General features: G+C 38.4%; 2 protein-coding genes across 4 annotated transcripts in view; one reads left to right on the top strand and one right to left on the bottom strand.

The window, feature by feature from the left end:
• Positions 1 to 22,754, bottom strand: part of IL1RAPL2 (interleukin 1 receptor accessory protein like 2) — a 1,211,101-nt gene that overhangs the window by 433,539 nt on the left and 754,808 nt on the right. The window lies entirely within an intron of this gene.
• On the top strand, positions 14,155 to 14,544 carry LOC101099784 (eukaryotic translation initiation factor 1-like). Its single transcript, XM_045051175.1, has one exon. It carries the CDS (start codon positions 14,172 to 14,174, stop codon positions 14,511 to 14,513), a length of 342 nt encoding a protein of 113 aa, XP_044907110.1. The 5' UTR covers positions 14,155 to 14,171; the 3' UTR covers positions 14,514 to 14,544.

The raw sequence follows: 22,754 nt of genomic DNA, 5'->3' as shown, positions 1-22,754 counted from the left end.
CATTGTAAATCTTATCCTGGGCTGTATCTAATTCCTTGGTCCCTTAAGAAAAAATAGCTTAATCAGGTATTTACCAAATATTTACCAACAGTCTAAAATATGTATGGTACTATAAAATGGTACTATAACGTGAAAGATTTCTATGACTTTCAGGAAATTATAATCAAATTAAGGAAATACAACAGGTATACAAGTCTCAATCATGTAAGAGGAAGTGTAGTATTAAACTTTCTTTCATACAGCATGCGCTTATTGAGTGCCTACTATATGCCAGAGCTAAGAGCTAGAATACAATGGTGAGTATAATACATATGATCCCTGACCTCATAATTCATATAGTCTAGCAGAAAGGAAATCAATTATACAAGCAACTATAATACAATGTGGTTAAGTGCTATGGAAAAGGAAAGGTACTTAGGGAATCCAGGAAGGTCCCCTAAAGGAAGTGCTCCAGGCAGTGTAAACAGCACATGTAAAGGTCCAGAGAGGTGAGAGGCTCTGTTAGCAAGAGAGTACAAGAATGAGAAAAATTCAGTCAAGGAATTGAAGGTGCAATAAGGCTGAAGGGAAGTGCGCAAACAAGAGTAGCAAGAGATAAGGCTGCAGAAGTAGACAAGGGTACTACATATCTTGTATAACATGTTGAACAATCTAGACTTTAAGACTATGGAAAACCACTGAAGGAATTTACAAGGAGAGGTACCAGACCTAAAATTGGCCGTGAAGTAAAGAATGGATTTCAGAGTATAACAAGGAAACACAGAGTGATCTGTGTAGTAGTCCAGTTAAAGAAATAAAGCAGAGATATACAAGATGAACTTTGGAGGTAAAGATGACAGGACTTCATGATTAATTAGATATTGGTGCAGACAGTAGTAAGAGATGACTTCAAAGTTTCCAGCTTGAAAAATTGGGTAAATAGTGATACCATTTATTGAATTGGAGGACATAGTGTGAGGTATAAGCAATATCTCATAACAGCCTAGGCAAGATATGATATGCTGATAAATTGTAGAAATTTACAGGAGCACAAAAAAGAGAAGGATCCCTTCTGGCATTAAATTATTGTAAAAGAAGCAGTACTTGAACTGGGAAGGATTTGGGGAAGACAGTTTGGGTACGGAAAGAATGCAAGGCACGTTCAAGGAATGGCACATAATCATGACTTAGAACACAGGATTTCTTTGGGGGGCACTCTGATGATAAAGCTGCAAAGGCATACTGGGATTTAAATATAGAGAGCTTTGAATGTCATGGTAAAGTGTTGAGGATAATATTTGGGTTTACAGTCCAGAAATGCCACTATTAGCATGGCCTTAAGCAAGTCATTTAATTCTTCATTCTTCAATTTTCTTATTTAGGAAGTGGGTGGCTCCCAGACTTTTGGATTGCATGGATTAGCAAAATTTTTAACAGGGGCAGGCATGAAGCAACAAATGGTTGCTGATATCATTTGCCAGGAATGAACGTTAAAAACAACAAACAAAAAGATATCATCGATTAGTACCATCACTTCATAAAATAAAGTATATTTCAAAACAAAAATTTGGGATACTTTCAAAGAATTTTTGAAATGGTTAAATTTCATTTTATGGAATGCCCACTTCATTCTCTTTTTTTTTTTTCTTTCCATTTAGGATTGGTGCAAACTTCTGGCACTGGTCCAGAAACCAGAGTTTGGCAACCACTGAATTATACTCCAGGATTCTTTCCAATGCTGACATTCTAGAATTTCTATGATTCCTAGGAGTTTATTCCTTAAGCAGGATGGAGCTATTGGAGGATTTGGGGAAGTGAAACGATATTATCTAAGCTATGTTTTAGGAAGTTATTATGGGAGGTCTTAGAAGAGGAAAAGGAAGCAGTCCAATCATGTGGCTAACACGAAAGTCAAGGCGTGAACTAACAAAGGCATAAACTAGGGTACTGACAATGGCAATGGAAAAACTGCAATGTGTCCAGTGCCACAGATTCTAGTAGAGTTGACAGCGTGCCACATAAGTCAGACTTATATGGAAGAATTGGCTTCTGTAGCCAAAGCCCTGCTTTACCTAAGAAGGTTCATTTTTACCATGCTTTTGTCTAGGATACTTTTCAGGAAGTTGACTTGAAAGAAAGCACTTTTTTTCTGGCTCACCATATTTAAACCATAATTTGGAATGTCTATGGGAGGAAAATAGTATATTATTCATAGTGTGTTGAAGAAACCAAGGAATCAATTGCTTGAATGGGTGAATCATGCAGCGGAAGCATATGCTAATGAGTTGCTTAAAAATCAGTGCTTGGAGAGGTCACAAATGAAAAACAGTCCTATCATGCCATAAAATCAAAGCCAATGGACTCAAATAGAAAACCAGAGAAAATAGTCATTTTATATCCTGAGCTATTTTTGCCCCATCCCTTCCCAAAGAATAATATCAAATAGAAAGAGTGGGTCATCATTTGAAATTTGATTGAAAACCTCCTGTTTTTAAACAATATTGAGTTAAATGCCCATACCTCTATACTTGTGGTATTTGCTAGATTGAGGTTTTACAGGGAAAAAAAGGTGTTTAAATCCACATGATATTCAAAAAAAAAAAAAAAAGGGGAGGGAGCCAAACCATAAGAGACTCTTGAAAACTGACAATAAATTGAGGGTTGATGGGGGGTGAGAGGGAGGGGAAAGTGGGTGATGGACATTGAGGAGGGCACCTGTTGGGATGAGCACTGGGTGTTGTATGGAAACCAATTTGACAATACATTTTGTATTAAAAATACAATTAAAAAATAAAAATTAAAAAAAAAAACGCATGATATTCAACAGATGTTGCTTTGTTTTATTTTATCTTAACTTGTTCAAAGAGCAAAGCCATAGAACCACTATTGACATTGTGAGGTTTATAGACCTAGAAGGTGCTGGGGTCTAAATGTCAAAATTGTAAATTAGGATTTCTAATGAAGCCACCATTTAGAATCTCTCTCATTTAATTTTGATGAGCCTGGTGCAAAGCTTTCAAACCAGAATGCTGTGGACCACCAGGCGTCACAAAATGGGTTACACATGGCTGAGATATTGATCTCCTCAGCTCTCATGTAGTCAGAGACTCCTCCATTTACTCTAGTTTGTTGAACAAATATTTATCATTTTCAATATGCACCATGGTATGAAAACTTTGGCAGCCCTTATGGAGCACTGAGATGGGGCTCAGAGGTTACTTAACTCTTGCATTGTGCTGACAGTTCTCATATGAAAATCTTTACAAGAGTAGTAACAATAATAGTTTACATTTACATGTGTTTGCCATTGTGCCAGGCAGTGCTCTAAGTATGTTTTAAACTACCTAATCTTGGGGCGCCTGGGTGGCTCAGTGGTTAAACATCCAACTTCGACTCAGGTTATGATCTCACAGTTTGTGAGTTTGAGCCCCATGTTGGGCTCTGTGCTGACAGCTCAGAGTCTGGAAGCTGCTTCAGATTCTGTGTCTCCCTCTCCCTCTGCCCCTGCCTTGCTTGTACTCTCTCTCTCTCTCAAAAATAAATATATTTACAAAATATAAATAAACTACATAATCTCACAACAACCCTAAGAAGTAGTGATTATTAATATTCTTATTTTACATATGGAAGAAAGTGGAGAAGTTAAGATTAAAGTCACTAATTGGCAGAGCTAGGATTCCAACTCAGGATGTCTGGTTCCAGAGTCCTCATTTCACAACTGCCTTTTATACAAAAATTTAAAGAAAAGTCTTTGGTAGAAGGCCAGTGGTCTAGCACCAGGGTTTGGCAAATAAGGGCTGAAAGCCCAAAGAAGGGAAGAATAAGTTGTTAGTCCAGAGATATATTAAGGATCAGAACTGGCTGATCAGAGTTGCAGTTTCAAAATGAAGGTGAAAACCAGGGAACCTCAAGAAATGAAAAGAAGAGTTGTAAATTAAGACTGAAGTTGCCAGATGAATCCAGAGTCAAGCTAATGAAAAGCAACAAGTATATGAATGGTAGAATGGCAGATAGTTTTCATGGAAATGGAAATTTTAAACCAAAGAATGCCTACAGTAGTATTTCTCATCTAGGGGCAATGCTGCCCCCACACCCAGAAGACATTTGGGAATGTCTGAAAACAGTCGGGTTTGCATAGCTTGAAGGTGGGGTGTGTGATATTCGTATCCAGTGGGTAAAAGCCAAGGATGATACTAAATATCCTAATAATTTATAGGACGGCTTCCTCCTACTCCAATTAAGAATTATCCAGCCCAAAATGTCAAGGATGCCATTATTGAGAAACTCTGGCCTATAGACTTCTGTTTGATTGTATGATTAACCCTGACCAGGTTACCTTTATAGGCAATGCTGGCCAAGGATGATGATAATGATGATGATGGTAATGATGATGATGTCATACTGTGGCTACTATTGCTGATAATGATAATCATGAAATATGAGTTAAAATACCACAACAAAAAAATAAAAGCAAAATCTACCATTTTTGAGTGTCTACTAAACATTGTGAAAAGATCTTTATTATATTATCTTGCTTAATTCTCAAAGCAAACCTATGAAAAAATTGCTATTATTAGTTCAACTTTATATATGTGGAAAATGAGGCTCAGATAAGTTAAGTGTCTTGCCCCAGATCACATAACTTAGTAAGTGACCCAATTATGATTCATATCCAAATGTGTCTGACCCCAGCCAGACACCACTACACTCTACACTTGACATTATGTGTACAATTGGCTAAAAATTAAAACTTGGTCTAAGAGTCAGGAGCCAGAATTAGACACGAGATCAACATTTTCTGGTACTGAGGGGAGAGGGTGCTATGAAGAGTTTGAGAAAAAATAGAAGCAGGTGTATACACCACATTCACATTCCTTCCGGAGTTGGCAGCTAGCCTTCTTTCTCACCAAGGACAACCTATGTATTATCTCTGCTAAAAGTGAAGAAGGCTGTTTAAAACTGCCCTTTCAACAATTCCACCTGGACAATAAATAGCTACATTTACTATCCTTTTCAATGCTAAATTATTACACAATGAATTCTTTTTTAAAAAAAAATTGCTTTTAAACTGGAGTAGGCCTCCCTTACACTTGAGCTGCTTATACCCAGAAGCCAAGTTGCATCTTGGAAATATAACAGCCCCATTCAATCAAAGCCAGGTCTACACCAGCTAGCCTGTGACACAGATGTTACTCCTGTCCCCCAACCCAGCATGACAAAGCCCTGGCATTCTTCTTCAGGGTTTTTAAAGTCAGATTCTATTTCCCTGCTGTCACAAATTAAAGCCTCAGTCAGTCCATCTACTTCCTCATTTGGCGTAAGGCTCTCTGGTGACAATGAAGGCACTTTTTTTCTGACAGATTTTAGAGCTTATTCACAGGCAGAGCTTTTGTTTCCTTGTGGGTTATACTAGTACAGAGAAGTGAATATCTGAGCACTCTAGTAGTTTTCCTTTTATTTTTATAACAAAAAAAATCACTGCTTATAGAAATCAAAAGTGAAATACCTGGAGTTCATACACTGCATTTTGCGTTCAGAGTTCTCATTACTCAACTCATTTCATTTTATTTTATTTTCCTGGGACATGGAATCATTGACACCTGGTTATGAGAGTTATAAAACTACATTTGCTAATACAATCAGAGTTTATTAGGCCTAAGTGAGAGGCAGCTTGTTCAAAAGATTTTTTGGCTTCTACTCAGTGGTTTCTGCTTAAAATAAAGTTGTGTGTGTGTGCATGAATGGGTGTTTTAACTTTATAGCACTTCACACTTAAGTTACTGAGAGTTTAAGAAAACCTGAAAGTAGGCTTGAGTGATGTCATACTTATTAGGTTCACTCCTTGCCTTGATGGTCCAGATAATAACTTCCTATCTGGAGCCTGCCACAAAGGAGACAACTGTTATACTCTTAGCTTCAAGTGCTTTATTATACTGTTGGTGTGATTTTCATATTGTTTCCTAGAATAGAAATACAAACAGCTTAAGCCTATTCCTGTCCTTATGCTATGCCTAGCATATACCAGTAGTATGTCCTTTGATTTGAGGGTTAGGGGAATAGGCAAATTAAATTTCTAACTTCATCCTGAGGATATATTCTGTGATGTATCCCAGGGCATGAAAAGGAGATAGTAACATCTGGAGGAACAAGGAACAACACAGTAATGAATAGACTAAAATGCCATGATCATGCACAGAGCTAGAAGAGTCTAGTTGGAAAATATTGATTTGAAGTCCATTTCACATATGCTATAAATAAAGCCTTTGAAATTAAAAAAAAAACCTTCTAAATAACTATTTTTCTTCTTCGAACTATTAAAGTATCAGGAGACTTAGAAAGATTATCAGGTATTATAAGGCTTGATGTTAAAGAGATCTCATCTATGTGATATAGAAGCACATTATAAGCTACATACATGAAAATCCTGCACTTAACTAATAGATAAAATAACTATTATCATTACATGAACTAATCTCAATGGTGATCCTTCACACAGTGAGCTTCTCTAGTACACTTTTTTGTTTATATATTGTTTTTAGAAAATACAAGAGTGGAAAGTAGATAATTGAGCCCCTGGTAAATGATTCTTATTTTTTAATGTTTATTTATTTATTTTGAGATAGATAGATAGAGATAGATATAAAGAGAAAGACAGAGAGAGCGAGAGCAAGAGCGAGAGCGAGAGCGAGAGAGACAGAATCCCAAGCAGGTTCCATGCTGTCAGCACAGAGCCCAACACAGAGCTCTTTCCATGAGTCATGAAATCATGACCTGAGCTGAAATGGGTCAGATGCTTAACTGACAGCCACCCAGGCACCCCTGGTAAATTATTTTTTAATTTTTTTAATGTTTATTTACTGTTGAGAGATGGAGAGAGACGGAGCATGAGCATGGGAGGGGCAGAGAGAAGGGGAGACACAGAATCTGAATCAGGCTCCAGGCTCTGAGCTGTCAGCACAGAGCCTGACGTGGTGCTGGAACTCTCAGAGAGATCATGTCCTGAGCCGAAGTCGGATGCTTAACCGACTGAGCCACCCAGGCGTTCTCCCTGCCCACCCCCCCCCCCCCGGTTAAATGATTTTTAAATGGAGGTGACTATGATAAAAGACATTAACTTCTATCCATTTAAGAATTTATAAATTATTCCCCAGAATTAAATGTGGGTCTCAAGATAGATTACTCATCTTGAAATTACAAAATACATGAAACCAAGTTCTCATTTTTATATTTATTGATAGGTTACATCTTATAAATATTTTGGTATATGGGACAGTAAACAAGACATTCAGTTTTGCAATGTTTAATGAAGCAAAGACAATCAATTCTATTTGTAGGAGAAAGCCACCTTTGAGAATTACAGAGATTTGTACCAAGACATATCTACTTCTACAAATATTCAGATTTATATTTCACAGAATTCTGTTTAAGTTCAGTGCCAATAATAGACAAAATTGTAAGGTATGTGAACATTGTCTTTGAAAGTTTGTTTCACATTTCTTCCTTGTCCAAGCATCCAGGGCTGTCAGGATATCTTGCTTTCTCTTTCAATAAAACTATTCTGGATAGCAGAGAGGACAGTGTATACATATGGAATGGTAGAAGAATCTTGGCTTCAGATACCACCTTTCCCAATCACTGCAACTCTTTAGTAAATTCAAGTATATTTGTCCTGTGACTGTATTGTACTCGATTAAATTGCTAATATTAAAATTTCAGAGTAGGTGATCAGTGTAAGGAGTGGGAGGTTTGAGTTTCTGTTCCAGCCCAAATAATAATAACAGCTGACATTTATGGGGTGATTATTATATGATAGACATTGTTCTCCACACTTTACAGTGGATTAACTCAATCGTCAAAACACAGATATGAGGTCAACAGCTTTATGTGCTACATACAATTATAATCCCAATTTACAGACAAGAAAGCTAAGGCACAGAGAGGTTACTTGCCTAAGATCAAAGAGCTAATAAGTAGCTCAGCAGAAAATCAAACCCAGGGAGTCTGCCTCAAGAGCCTGTGCTCTAAGTCATTACACTTTACTGTTTTTGTTTTATTATATTTCTTAATTTACAAAGTAACACATTCATTGCAAAAAATTTTGACAATAACTAAAAGTAAAAAGGAAAGAAAAGTAGTTATTTATTTGTGATCCCACCAGCAGAAATAATCATTGTTAAATTTTAAGAATATATGTATCTTTCCACACACACACACACATCTTTTGCAAAATCAAAATTAAACCAAAGTATCATTTCATAAAAGAATCATACCCTTTGACTGAATGGCTTGATTTGTAGGTGTCTTTACTAAAGAGAAAATATCCAATTATGGAGTAATAATGACATGGATATATGCCCACCAAATAGTTATTTACAATGGCCTAAACTGGAAAGGATTCAAATGTCCATTATGGTACATTTATTCAATGGCCTATCATGCAGCCATTAAAATCATGATTATGAGAATTTTGCAATAGTTTGGGAAATGTTTATGATTAATGTTAAATTTTAAAAAGCAGCATATAAAATTGTAAGGAGAGTATGATTGAAAGTATGTAAACTTTATGAATAGGTTCAAAAAAGGCTAAGGTGAAAGCCACCAAAATGCTAATAGAAGTTGTTTAAGAATAGTGGTAATGAGATAAATCTTTTTAAATTAATTCTATATTTTATAAATACTTGCAATAAAGATTTCTAATTATCTATGTCCCATTTTAAAGACATAAAAGAAAAAAAAAAGATTCCAAAGAAAATATTACCTACATAAAAAGCTAGCTTTGCCTTGTTTGATGGAAAGTCAGAAATTCACTAGCTATGTTTAATGGTTTTCTGAAGATAAACAGGCCTTCCAGCAACTATGATTCTCCAACTTAGCTACCCAACCAACCTTTCTATTTTAGAGGAGTCCTAATTTTTTTTCAACAGAGTAGCTATGTCAGCTATTGCCTAGGTTTCAATACACAGCCAGTTGCTGTACTTTCCTGTTTTTCTTTTAAGATAAAACATGATATACAAGACCTTGGAAAGACAGAAATGAAGTCTTCTTTATTATGGAGGAGGAATTTTCAACCTGTATCCCCTAAGTAATACAGTGACAAACCAAATTGCCAGGACCTCCCGACAGGAAAGTTCAATTTAATTGCAACATGCTTCTTGTTTCTTTTTAAATAAATCAATAAATGATCTGTTGTGCCTTAATTGATATTAAATAAATAAGAAACAGGTTTGATCTTATTATAGAATTTATATTTTCAACATTTTGTCCCAGAAAGTTATACCTTGTCTGTTTTGACCATTGGTTCAGTTTCATAAATATACCTGGCTTGTCTGGTTCATTGATGGTTAGAACGAAATGGATTGAGCCTCCTCTAAGGTTATATTTCTCATTCCATTCTACCCTGCCCTATGAAGCTAGTCAGTGATTATTCCCTATTGGCAACAAAAGCGTTTAGGGACAATTGTACTGGATGTGGCTAAAAGCATCAGCAGGATATCCTTGTGAAAAGTTATGAAAAACTTTGTAGAGAAAAAATCACAGGTAATGATGGAAAAGAAAAAGATCATATAATTAAAAATGTTTGTGATAAAATATTTCAGTATATGCCTCTCTAAGAAATAATTGAATTATGTCCTTTGCCTGCAAGATGGAAATAATATTTCTTAACATTTGACACGTTTGGTGGGATATCTCATAGGATAAAAACTGCTGGTTATACATAAATCAAAGCAGTAAAGTAATATTCTGTTTAAAAGTCAGTTGGGGACTAAAGCTTAATTTAAAATGACTGCTAATTAAGGGTTAATTTTGGCAATTAATTGTCCAGCCTAATTTATAGCTTATTTCTCTCTTTTGTCTTTCTTTGTTCTCACTGGATAACTGGATAAATGGATAAATGACTTTCTGTTTAAAAGTCAGTTGGGGACTAAAGCTTAATTTAAAATGACTGCTAATTAAGGGTTAATTTTGGCAATTAATTGTCCAGCCTAATTTATAGCTTATTTCTCTCTTTTGTCTTTCTTTGTTCTCACTGGATAACTGGATAAATGAGAAGGTAGGTAAACAATCATGTAAATTGAAAAAAATCCCATGTAATTATTCAAAAACAATCTTTAGTAAATGATAATATAAGCCAAAGAGTGAACGTGCCAATGTGTAAAAGAGAATTAGAGTAACTGACATTTGCTGAAGCAGAGGAATTCTTTCAATATATTCTTCATGTAGGTTGGGAGAGAGTAAGGGATTACAAGTGTGTATGTAAAAGCATTTACAATTTCAGTTAAGAATGGGGTTGTAATCTAAACAAGACAATATACGAACATCCACAAATTCTTCAGTGTATAAGCAAGTCTATATTGAAGTGTCTGGTTATGATGTGTAGACCTTTAACAGGCCTGGATTTCTCTATGCCCATTCAGTTACTTTGACAAGAAATGAGATAGATGTAAATAAAAGTCATTTTACATTCAGCAATAATTTATTGAATGAATATTATATGTCATGCAGCAACTATAATAGCCACTGGGAATATGTGAATGAATAAAACAGACAAAATCCATGCTTACATTCTTGTGACAGAAGACAGACAATAAACAATAAGCAAAACTAGTAAGTAAATTTCAGAGAATGTTAGGAAGTAATAAATGATATATAAAAAAGAAAAGTCTAGATCAAGGTAAGGTGGATGGAGAGTGTGGGGAGGTGGGAGTAGAGTAGGGGTAAACTGCATACTAAATAGGCAGGTCAGGATAGACCTACTTGAGAAGGTGATATTGGATCAATCCTGAAGGAGATAAGGAAGTGAACCATGCAGATAACAGGGTGGAAGAACATAACCAGCAGAGGAAACACCCCAGAAGGCTGAGATGTGTTCTGTGTGTTCAAGGAACAGCAAAGCAGCAAGTGTGGCTGAGTGAAGGGAGTGTAATAAGGGATGAAATCACAGAGATGTCAGGATACCAGATGTATATGGTCTTATGAGCCCTGATAGGGAGCTGTTTTTTATTCTTAGTAAAGCAGGGATATCAGTGAGGAGGCTTTTGCAGTAAATTGAGCAAGAAATAATGGTGGTTCAGACCAACAGTGAAAGTGGTGAGGAGTCCTTAGATATTAGGAATATTTTGAAGTTAGAGACAAGATAACTTCCTGATGGATCTGTTGTGCTGTGTCAAGGATGGCTCCAGGATTTCTGATCTGGCTAACTGGAAGGATGAAGTGCTCATCAATTGAGATGGGGAAGACTGCAGGTTTTAGGGAGATAGCAGGAATTCAATTTTGGAAATTTGTCATTTGAGATGTTTATTAGGCTTCCGTGTACAGATGTGGAGTTGGCAGTTGGATGAATACAGTTATATTAATTTGAGCATATAGAAACTACTTAAAGGAGTAACTATAGACAGAAAAGAAAGGGAAATTCAAGGATTAAGCCTGAGGCACTGTTATGCAAGGTGTAATGGTGTGCCTTTCTCTCTCCCCGCTTCCGTGTGTGTGTGTGTGTGTGTACGTGCGTGTGTGTGTGTACGTGCGTGTGTATGTGTTGGGAGTGAGGTAAGACAGGGAGAAAGTGCTGGGGGCAGTGTACTCTGGCAATGAGGAATTTCTTGTTAGTGTCACTGTTCAGAATTATTGACACATGATGATAATAAAATAGACACAAACTTTTAGTTGGACTTATAATTGTTTATATGTCTGTACAGACAACACGTACTCCTTTATTGCCTACACCTAGAGTGGACTACTTCCACACTTATAATGCCACTGAATATGTTTCTTGCACACTCTAGTTTAAAACCTAAAATGATTAAGCAACCACACTTTTGGTATAGATGTATTATCCACCAGTTTTGCATCTGGTTGCTATCTAACTTTGTTTCTTTTAGTTCTAATGAGAAGCCTGCCTAACCAGGTTTAACTTTGAACTTTTGAGCAGGCAGATGGTTTCTGAGATGGAATATCTGCTCCTGTGCCAAGCCTGGGTTAAGGATAAGGATAACATGAGATTATGATTTTAAAAAATACGGCTTTTAGTGTTTTTGTATTTTTGGGTACATACACCCCTATGTTTATTGCAGCATTATTTACAATACCCAAATTATGGAAGCAGCCCAAGTGTCCATTGATAGATGAATGGATAAAGATGTGATTATATATATATATATATATATATGCACATGCGCACACACACACACATACACACACATACATACACACAATGGAATATTATTCAGCAATAAAAACGAATGAAATCTGGCCATTTGCAACAACATGGATGGAGCTAGAGAGTATAATGCGAAGTGAAATAAGTCAGTCATAGAAAGACAAATCTCATATAATTTCACTCACATGTAGAATTTAAAGAAAAAAAAACACATGAGCAAAGGAAAAAGAGAGAGAGAGGGAGATAAACCAAGAAACAGACTCTAAACTATAAAGAACAAACTGATGATTACCAGAGGGGGGGTGGGTGGGAATATGGGTTAAATAGATGATAGGGATTAAGGAGTACACTTGTGATGAGCATGGAGTGTTGTATGGAATTGATGAATCACTATATTATACACCTGATTCTAATATAACACTGTATGGTTATTTATTTATTTTATTTAAAAATAAATACATAAATTATGTTTTCAAATAATTCATAAAAATAAAAATTAGGGCTTCTGATGTTTTTAAAAGAAATGACCTTTCATTTTGATGTTTTTGTTTAAAATGTTTTCCCCTTATCAACTTCCCCCACCATCTCCCCACCTTTAGTTTCTTCCCAAATGCTCCATATGCAATTAATTATGAGATCCTCAGAATATATGTGATGAGAGCTCCAACAGCTAAAATATGAGACCATCTGTTAATTTGGAGGCTTTATTAATAAATGATTCTCTATATGTTTTGAGGAACCTCTAGATTTTCCAATAAGGAATCTACATGGCAGATGACAGAGTAGAACATCCTTCAAAAACAATGCTTCTGTGTCAAACAACTGGAATCTATCCTGTCAGTGGTTAGCTAAACATTATGACAACCTCCCAGTGGAGGCATCATGTCAAACAGTTTGTTGTGCTGCTGTTCTAAATGAACACATAGATAGACTGCCTCAGATAATCAGTTGTAAGTGGGAAGTAGAGGCAGTGAAAGATGCTGAAGAAGAGGGGGGAAAAATGGAAAAGGTCATCCTTCATAAGCCTCCTTTCAAATGCAGTATTGCTGAGCCCAGTTGCAGTAGGGCAATTGCAATATGGCTCCCCTTGGCTTCACTAGAGCACCAGCCTGTCTGTAACTCTATGATGATAGAACTGCAAGCACCTTCAAAAAATGACAGAGCACCATAGGCTTTGGGGAGAAGGGCATGGTGTAAGAGTGAAGGGATAAAGCAGTTTAATTGGTATCTGAGCATAGACAAAAGTGTGAGCTCAATACAACACTGAATCTTTAGATTCAGCTAGAATAAATCCACCTAAAAGAGTTTAGGAACAGCCTCTATTCTCTCTTTGTTGCCCTATTCTAGGTTCTGACTGATAAAGATGACTGATAAAGGATATGACTGATATGACTGATAAAGGATATGACTGATAAAGCTGTAAGGCATGGTCTTTCTCTCCAAGTTGTTTTTAGGATGACCTCTTCAACAGCAGGGAGTATCTGAATACCTCTGGCTACAATCCTAGCACTAATAAGAACTAAGGCAAGTGCTCCATTGTATTTTATCCTATGTTAGTAGAGAGTAAAGGCAATGAGAACACCAGAACTGGGCTTCTAGGACTACAGCATGCATCACTCAGTTCAATATGATGACTTTTAATGGAGAATAAAGAAGAATGTGATAAGAAAGCATGATTAATTTCCCAATATCTTTTCCTGAAATAGCTTTGTTTCTCTTAAAGTCCCCATGTTTTGTGGGGGAAGATGGTAAAGTAGGAAGGATCCTAAGCTCACTTTGTCCCATGGACATACCAAGATAACAGCCATATCAGTGCAACCCATCCAGAAAACAATCCAAACACATGAAAAAGAGACTTTTCACAGTTAGTCATGGAAAGAAGGACACATTGGCCCCAGTCACTAAGCGGCCGCCGAGGACTCAGAAGCCTCCCCCTTGAGCCCCCTCACTTCCCTATGCTGCCCTGTCCCCCCTGACTGCCTTCTCCCACTGTCGCCTTCTGCAGGCCTTTTCCACAGAGGAAAAGGAATTGTATTTTATGTCCGCTATCCAGAACCTCCACTCTTTCGACCCCTTTGCTGATGCAAGTAAGGGTGATGATCTGCTTCCCGCTGGCACTGAGGATTATATCCATATAAGAGTTCAACAGAGAAATGGAAGGAAGACCCTTACTACTGTCCAAGGGATCGCTGATGATTACGATAAAAAGAAACTAGTGAAGGCATTTAAGAAGAAATTTGCCTGCAATGGTACTGTAATTGAGCATCCAGAATATGGAGAAGTGATTCAGCTACAGGGTGACCAGTGCAAGAACATATGCCAGTTCCTTGTAGAGATTGGATTGGCTAAGGACGACCAGCTGAATGTTCATGGGTTTTAAGTGCTTTTGGCTCACTGAAGCTTAAGTGAGAATTTCCTTGAAATGAGTAGAATTCCCCTTCTATCCCTTGTCATAAGTTTAAAAACCTGTGACAGCTTGTATAATGTAACCATTTGGGGTCTGCTTTTAACTTGGACTAGTGTAACTCCTTCATGCAATAAACTGAAAAGAGCCAGAAAGAAAGAAAGAAAGAAAGAAAGAAAGAAAGAAAGAAAGAAAGAAAAGGAAAGAAAGAAAGAAAAGAAAGACACATTGAAGATAGCAGGAAGGGTGGAAATGTGATTGGAAAGCAAACTCCCTGAAATCCTAACCATAAATGGGAGGGACACTGCAAGCATCCAGAAGGGAGAGAAGCAGACCCCACACCAGGCACCCCAGGCAGGCAGGACCTGTACTGGGAAAACAAATACCCATGACATTTGGCTTTGAAAATCACAGGGGCTTAACTGCATGAGTTTTTTAAACCAGTGGGGCTTAACACCCGAGTATTTTACAAATCAGCAGAGTCAGCTCTGGATGAGCTGTAGGGTAATAGGAAACTGAGTCCCTACCTTTGAAGAGATAGCATAGCAGTCTTCCCTAGATAAAGCATAGAAGCAGCAGTTTGAAAAGTGCCTGGGGTATACATGAAGGAGATTTATTTACTAATCTCAGAATGCATGCTAAAGGGGCAGGGACTTTTTGGAGAACAAAAGAGTTGGTAGATGTCATTCTCTCCCCAACTCCCCAACCTAGATAGCCACCCTGTAGGAAGGAGCATGAATACTCTTCACTTAATTTGCTACCATCATGTTCCCTACCCCCGTATTCTCTTATTATATGCCCCATCCAACCCACACCACTCAGCAGAAATCCCTCTAAAGAAGCCCCTCCCTCATTTTGTTCTTGAAGCAGTCCTGGAAGGGACTACACCACTCCAAAGTGACCCCTGCCCTGGGGAGAGAAGATAACCACACTCACCGGTTTGAATGAAGCCCCAGCAGCTGAACTTTATAAATGGCAGTGCAGAGAGAGTACCTTGCCAATCAGTGCATCTACAGCCCCAGCAGAAAATGTGGGGGCAAGAATTTGGTCTGCCAACCCCACCTATTTGCAAAAGCCTCTCAGCAACAAGGCAGAGAGAGCACCTTGCAGGTCAGTGCTACTGCAGCCCCAACAGACAGACTAGAGTCAGGTATCTGGTTTGTCTGTAGGTCACACCCTCCAACTAAAGCCTAAGGGAACAATACAGGGAGAATACCCTATAGATCAGTACAGCCATAGCCCCAGCAAATGGACTAAGAGCAGGCAGTTGGTCTGACTGCTGACACCACCCAACTACAAGACCATGGAGGCCTCAGCCTAAGCCCTTAATAGCACAAGAACCAAATTCTGCTCACAACAGGCAGAGTGGGCCCTGCAGCCAACTGGACTGAATGCAAATGAGGCCCAGCCATAACAGTAGGTTACACCCAACACACATAGGAGAAACCCCTCAAGTGGCTGATTCAAATGAACTGGGAATATTGCACTATAGGGCACCAAAGGACCTCTTCTTCATAAGGCCACTACCTTCAAGATCAGAAGACATAACCACATTCCCAATACATACAAACAGACCAAATGTCCTTTCCTAAATGAAAGAACAGGAAAAAAAAACAGGAAGAGATAAATGAAATGAACATAAGCAATATGAATGATAAAAAATTCAAAATAATGGTCATAAAGATGCTTACTGGATTTGAGAAAAGAATGGGGGTCTCAGTGAGACCTTCCACATAGAGAGAGAAAATATAAAAATGAATGAATCAGAGATTGGGAACTCAAAAACTGAAAAATTTAAACAGACATAAGAATGAGACAATAGTAGATAAGAAGAGGTAGAAGAATCGATCAGCGAGCTAAAAGACAGAGTACTGTAAAACTATCAAGCTGAACAACAAAAAGAAAAAAAAATAATAAAAGAGAATAGGTTAAGGGAACTCAAACACTGTCAAATATAATAACATTTGCATTATAGGGTTCCCAAAAGGAGGAGAAATAGAATAGAGGATGAAAAGTTATTTGAAGAAATAATAGCTGAAAATTTCCCTAATTTGTGGAAGTAAACAGATATCCAGTTCCAGGAGGCATAGGAAGCTCCCCACGAAGTCAACTCAAAGAGGTCCACACTAAGACACATAATAATTAAAATGGCAAAAAGTAGTGATAGAGATTTTAAAAGCAGTAAGAGAAAAGAAAACATTTATATACAACAGAAACCTCACAAGTCTAAAAGCTGATATTTCAGCAGAAACTTTGCAAGCCACAAGGGAATGGTATGATATATTCAAACTGCTAAAAGGAAAAAAAAATATCCTGCAACCAAGAATACACTACCTAGCAAGGCTATCATTCAGAATATAAGAGAGAAAAAGAGTTTCCCAATCAAAAGGTAAAGGAGTTAATAATCACTAAGCCACTCTTACAAGAAGTGTTAAAGGGAATTCTTTGAGTTGAAAGAACAGGCCATAGTCAGGAGAAAGAAAATTATGAAAAGAAAAAAAAATTCATGAGCAAATACAAACATAATAAAAGTAGTAGATTAATTACTTATAAAACCATCACAGAGGTTAAAGCACAAAAGCAGTAAAATCAATTATATCTAGAAAAAAATCAGTCAAGGGATTCACAGAAAGGGATGTAAAGTATGACAACATATACATTAAATGTCAGGGGCTGTAAAAATGTAGTGTTCTTAGGGGTGCCTGGTTGGCTCAGTTGGTTTAGTGTCTGACTTCGGCTCGGGTCATGATTTTGTGTTCTGTGGGTTCGAGCCCCGTGTCGGGCTCTGTGCTGGCAGCTTAGAGCCTGGAGCCTGCTTCAGATTCTGTGTCTCCCTCTCTCTCTGCCCCTTCCCTGCTCATGCTCTGTCTCTCTCTGTCAAAAAATAAGTAAACATTAAAAAAAATTAGTGTTCTTAGAATGGATTCAAACTAAAGTGACAATCAATATAGATTACTATATGCATAAAAAGTTATATATGAACCTAATGGTAACCACAGTTCAAAAACCTGTATACATAGCACAAAAAGCAAAGAGAAAGGAACTCAACTATACCACTAAAGAAAGCCATGAAACCATTAGGGAAGAGAGCAAATGAAGAATGGAACAGAGAATAATTACTAAAACAACCATAAAACAAGTTAAAAAAAATGGCAACAAGTACATATCTGTCAGCAATTACTTTGAATGTAATGGACTAAATCCTTCAATCAAAAGACACAGGGTTACTAAATGGATGAAAAAAAACAAGACCCATCTATATGTTGCCTACAAGAGACTCACTTCAGACCTAAGGACACATGCAGATTAAAGGTGAAGAGATGGAAAAACACGTACCATGCAAACATAAGCAAAAGAAACTTAGGGTAGTAATACATATGTCAGACAAAATAGACTTTAAAACGAAGACTGCAACAAGAGACAAAGAAGGATACTACATAATCATAAAGGGAACAATCGAACAACAAGATATAACAATTGTTTGTATTTATGCACCCAACAGGAAAACACCAAAATATATAAAAACAGTTAATAACAAACATAAAGTAACCAATTGAAAATAATATAATAATAGTTGGGGGACTCTAACACCCCATTTACAACAATGGATAGATCTTCCAGACAGAAAACCAACAAGAAAACAGTGGCTTTGAATGACACATTGGACCAGACAGATCTAACAGACATATTCAGAACATTCCATACAGTAACAGTGGACTACATATTCTTCTCAACTGTGCATGAGACATTCCCCAAAATAGACCATGTTAGGCCAGAAAATAAGTCTCAATACATCTAAAAATTTTGAAATCATATCATGCATCTTTTATGACCATAGCAATGTGAAACTAGAAATCAATCACATGAGAAAATCTGGAAGGAACACAGATACATGGAACCTAAGTAACATGCTACTAAAAAATGAATGGGTCAAACCAGAAATTAAACAGGAAATCAAAAAAATACATGGATTACATACAACACGGGAATCTAACCTCAAAACCAAGAGCACACTGTATACACTGTATGTTAGCCAACTTGACAGTAAATTATATTAAAAAAATAAAAAACAAAAAAGTACATGGAAACAAATGAAAATAAAATGGTACAAAATCTATGGGGTACCGCAAAAGATGTTCAAACAGGGAAGGTTATAGCAATACAGGCCTACCTCACACCCAAGGGTCCATCAAGAGATGAATGGGTAAAGAGGATGTCATGCACACACACGCACACACACAGGAATATTACTCAGCCAACAAAAAGAATGAAATCTTGCCATTTGCAACAACATGGATAGCTCTAGAAAGTATAATGCTAAGTGCAATAAGTCAGTCAGAGAAAGACAAATACCATATGATTTTTCTCATTGTGGAATTTAGGAAACAAAACAAACAAGGAAAAAAGTTGCAAATAATAAAACAGACACTTAAATATAGAGAAAAAACTGGTGGTTACTAGAGGGAAGGAGAGTGGGGGAATGGATGAAATAGGTGAAGGGGATTAAGAGTACACTTATTGTGATGAGTACTGAGTAATTTATAGAATTGATGAATCACTACATTATATACCTGAAACTAATATAACTCTGTACATTAATTATACTGGAACTAAAAAAAGCAAATAAATAAATTAAAAAAATACAAGCCTACCTCAAGAAGCAAGAATTATCTTAAATAAACAACCTAACCTTACACCTAAAGGAGCTAAAAAAAAGAGGAATAAACAAAATTTTATTCCAGGAGAGGAAAGAAAATAAATAATATTGTGCATAAATAAATGAAAGTAGGACTAAAACAACAATAGAACAGATCAATGAAACCAGGAGCTGGTTCTTTGAAAAGATCAACAAAATTGGTAATCTGTTAGCCAGACTAAAACAAACAAACAGACAAACAAAAAAGGAAGCAGATTCAAATAAGCAAAATCAGAAATGAAGGGAGATTAATAACAACAGACACCATAGAAATAAAAAGAATTAGGGGCACCTGAGTGGCTCAGTTGGCTGAGCGTTGGACTTCGGCTCAGGTCATTGTCTCATGGTTCCTGAGTTCAAGCCCCACGTTGGGCTCTGTGCTGACAGCATAGAGCCTGGAGCCTTCTTCGAATTCTATGTCTCCCTCTCTCTCTCTCTCTCTGCTCCTCCCCCACTCATTCTCTGTCTCTCTCTTTCCTTCAAAAAATAAATTTAGGATGGCGGCGTAGGAGGACGCTGGGCTCACCGCGTCCTGCTGATCACTTAGATTCCACCTACACCTGCCTAAATAACCAGAAAACTGCCAGAAGACTAGCAGAACAAAGTCTCTGGAGCCAAGCACAGACGAGAGGCCCACGGAAGAGGGTAGGAAGGGCAGAGAGGGGGTGCGTGCTGCATGGACTGGCAGGAGGGAGCCGGGGCGGAGGGGCGGCCCGCTGGCCAAGCAGAGCCCCCGAGTCTGGCTTGCAAAAGTGGAGGGGCCCGACGGAGTGTGTTCTGACAGCAAGTGCAACTTAGCATCTGGTAGGTCATAAGTTAACAGCTCTGCTCAGAGAACGGGAGGGCTGGAGGACAACGGGAGGGAGGGTTGTTGAGCCACGGACGACAGAGCTCAGGTTGGCAGGGAACAAAGGCGCTCTCCAGTGCCATCTCCCTCGCCCATCCCCCAGCCAAAATCCCAAAGGGAACAACTTCCTGCCAGGGAACTTGCTTGCACCAGGCAAACACCCAAAGCTGTGCTTATGCAGATCCATCCCTCCAGCAGGTCTGACTCCCTTCTGGTGCCGCAGGGCCTCTCCTGAAGTGAATCTCCAATGGAAAAGTGAGCTGAGCCTGCCTCTCCCACCCCTGTGCACCTTGCCTATCCACCCCAGCTAATACGCCAGATCCCCAGCACCAAACCCTGGCAGTGTGCAAGTAGCCCAGACAGGCCATGCCACCCCACAGTGAATCCCGCCCCTAGAACAGGGGAAGAGAAGCCACACACCAGTCTGACTATGGCCCAAGCGGTGGGCTGGGGGCAGAAATCAGGTCTGACTGTGGCCCTGCCCACCAACACAAGTTATTCAAGACAGCACAGGGGAAGTGCCCCCCCCCCAGTCCTGCACCACTCCAGTGACTATCCAAAATAACGAAACGGAAGAATTCCCCTCAGAAAAATGTCCAGGAAATAACAACAGCTAATGAACTGATCAAAAATGTTTTAAACAATATAACAGAAAGTGAATTTAGAATAATAGTCATAAAATTAATCGCTGGGCTTGAAAACAGTATAAAGGACAGCAGAGAATCTCTTGCTACAGAGATCAAGGGACTAAGGAACAGCCAGGAGGAGCTAAAAAATGCTATCAACGAGCTGCAAAATAAAATGGAGACAACTACGGCTCAGATTGAAGAGGCAGAGGAGAGAATAGGTGAACTAGAAGATAAAATTATGGAAAAAGAAGAAGCTGAGAAAAAGAGAGATAAAAAAAATCCAGGAGGGATGAGGGGAAAATTAGAGAACTAACTGATGCACTAAAGAGAAATAATATATGCATAATTGGTATTCCAGAGGAGGAAGAGAGAGGGAAAGGTGCTGAAGGTGTACTTGAAGAAATCATAGCTGAGAACTTCCCGGATCTGGGGAAGGAAAAAGGCATTGAAATCCAAGAGGCACAGAGAACTCCTTTCAGAGGTAACTTGAATCAACCTTCTGCACGACATATCATAGTGAAACTGGCAAAATACAAGGATAAAGAGAAAATTCTGAAAGCAGCTAGAGATAAACGTGCTCTAACATATAAAGGGAGACCCATAAGACTCGTGACCGATCTCTCTACTGAAACTTGGCAGGCCAGAAAAGAATGGCAAGAGATCTTCACTGTGATGAACGTAAAAAAAATATGCAGCTGAGAATCCTTTATCCAGCAAGTCTGTCATTTAGAATAGAAGGAGACATAAAGGTCTTCCCAAATAAACAAAAACTGAAGGAATTAGTCATCACTAAACCAGCCCTACAAGAGATCTTAAGGGGGATCCTGTGAGACAAAGTACCAGAGACATTGCTACAAGCATGGAACCTATGGACATTACAATGATTCTAAGCCCATATCTTTCTACAATCACACTGAATGTAAATGGAATAAATACGCCAACCAAAAGATATAGGGTATCAGAATGGATAAAAAAAACAAGACCCGTCTATTTGCTGTCTACAAAAGAATCATTTTAGACCTGAGGACCCCTTCAGATTGAGAGTGAGGGGATGGAGAACTATTTATCATGCGACTGGAAGTCAAAAGAAAGCTGGAGTAGCCATACTTATATCAGACAAACTAGACTTTAAATTAAAGGCTGTAACAAGAGATGAAGAAGGGCATCATATAATAATCACAGGGTCTATCCGTCAGGAAGAGCTAACAGTTACAAATGTCTATGCGCCGAATACGGAGGCCCCACATATATAAAACAATTACTCACAAACATAAGCAACCTTATTGATAAGAATGTGGTAATTGCAGGGGACTTTAACACTCCACTTACAGAAATGGATAGATCATCTAGACACACGGTCAATAAAGAAACAAGGGCCCTGAATGATACATTGGATCAGATGGACTTGACAGATATATTTAGAACTCTGCATCCCAAAGCAACAGAATATACTTTCTTCTTGAGTGCACATGGAACATTCTCAAAGAGGATCACATACTGGGTCACAAAACAGCCCTTCATAAGTATACAAGAATTGAAATCATACCATGCATACTTTCAGACCACAATGCTATGTAGCTTGAAATCAACCACAGGAAAAAGTCTGGAAAGCCTCCAAAAGCATGGAGGTTAAAGAACACCCTACTAAAGAATGAATGGGTCGATTTTTTTTTGGTCCAAGATGGTGGCTTAGGAGGACACTGGGCTCACCCCACGTCCTGCTGGTCACTTAGATTTCACCTACACCTGCCTAAATAACCCAGAAAACCGCCAGAGGATTAGCAGAACGGAGTCGCTGGAGCCAAACGCAGACGAGAGGCCCACGGAAGAGGGTAGGAAGGGTGGCGAGGCCGTGCACACTCCACAGACTGGCAGGTGGAAGCTGGAGCGGAGAGGCAGCTCGCCGGCTAAGCAGAGCCCCCGAGTCTGGCTGGCAAAAGCGGAGGGGCCTGACAGACTGTGTTCCGATGGCAAGCACGACTTAGAGTCTGGGAGGTCATAAGTAAACAGCTCTGCTGGGAAAATGGGAAGGCTGGAGGACAAAG

Source organism: Felis catus, chromosome X (assembly GCF_018350175.1).
Source record: "Felis catus isolate Fca126 chromosome X, F.catus_Fca126_mat1.0, whole genome shotgun sequence".
NCBI classification, from domain to species: domain Eukaryota; kingdom Metazoa; phylum Chordata; class Mammalia; order Carnivora; family Felidae; genus Felis; species Felis catus.
Note: the sequence above shows the minus strand (reverse complement) of the source record. Positions and strands in the feature narration are given on the sequence as shown.

Coding starts and splice junctions, on each gene's coding strand:
- LOC101099784 (XM_045051175.1), top strand. CDS start 14,172: ATGTCCGCTATCCAGAACCTCCACTCTTTCGACCCCTTTGCTGATGCA.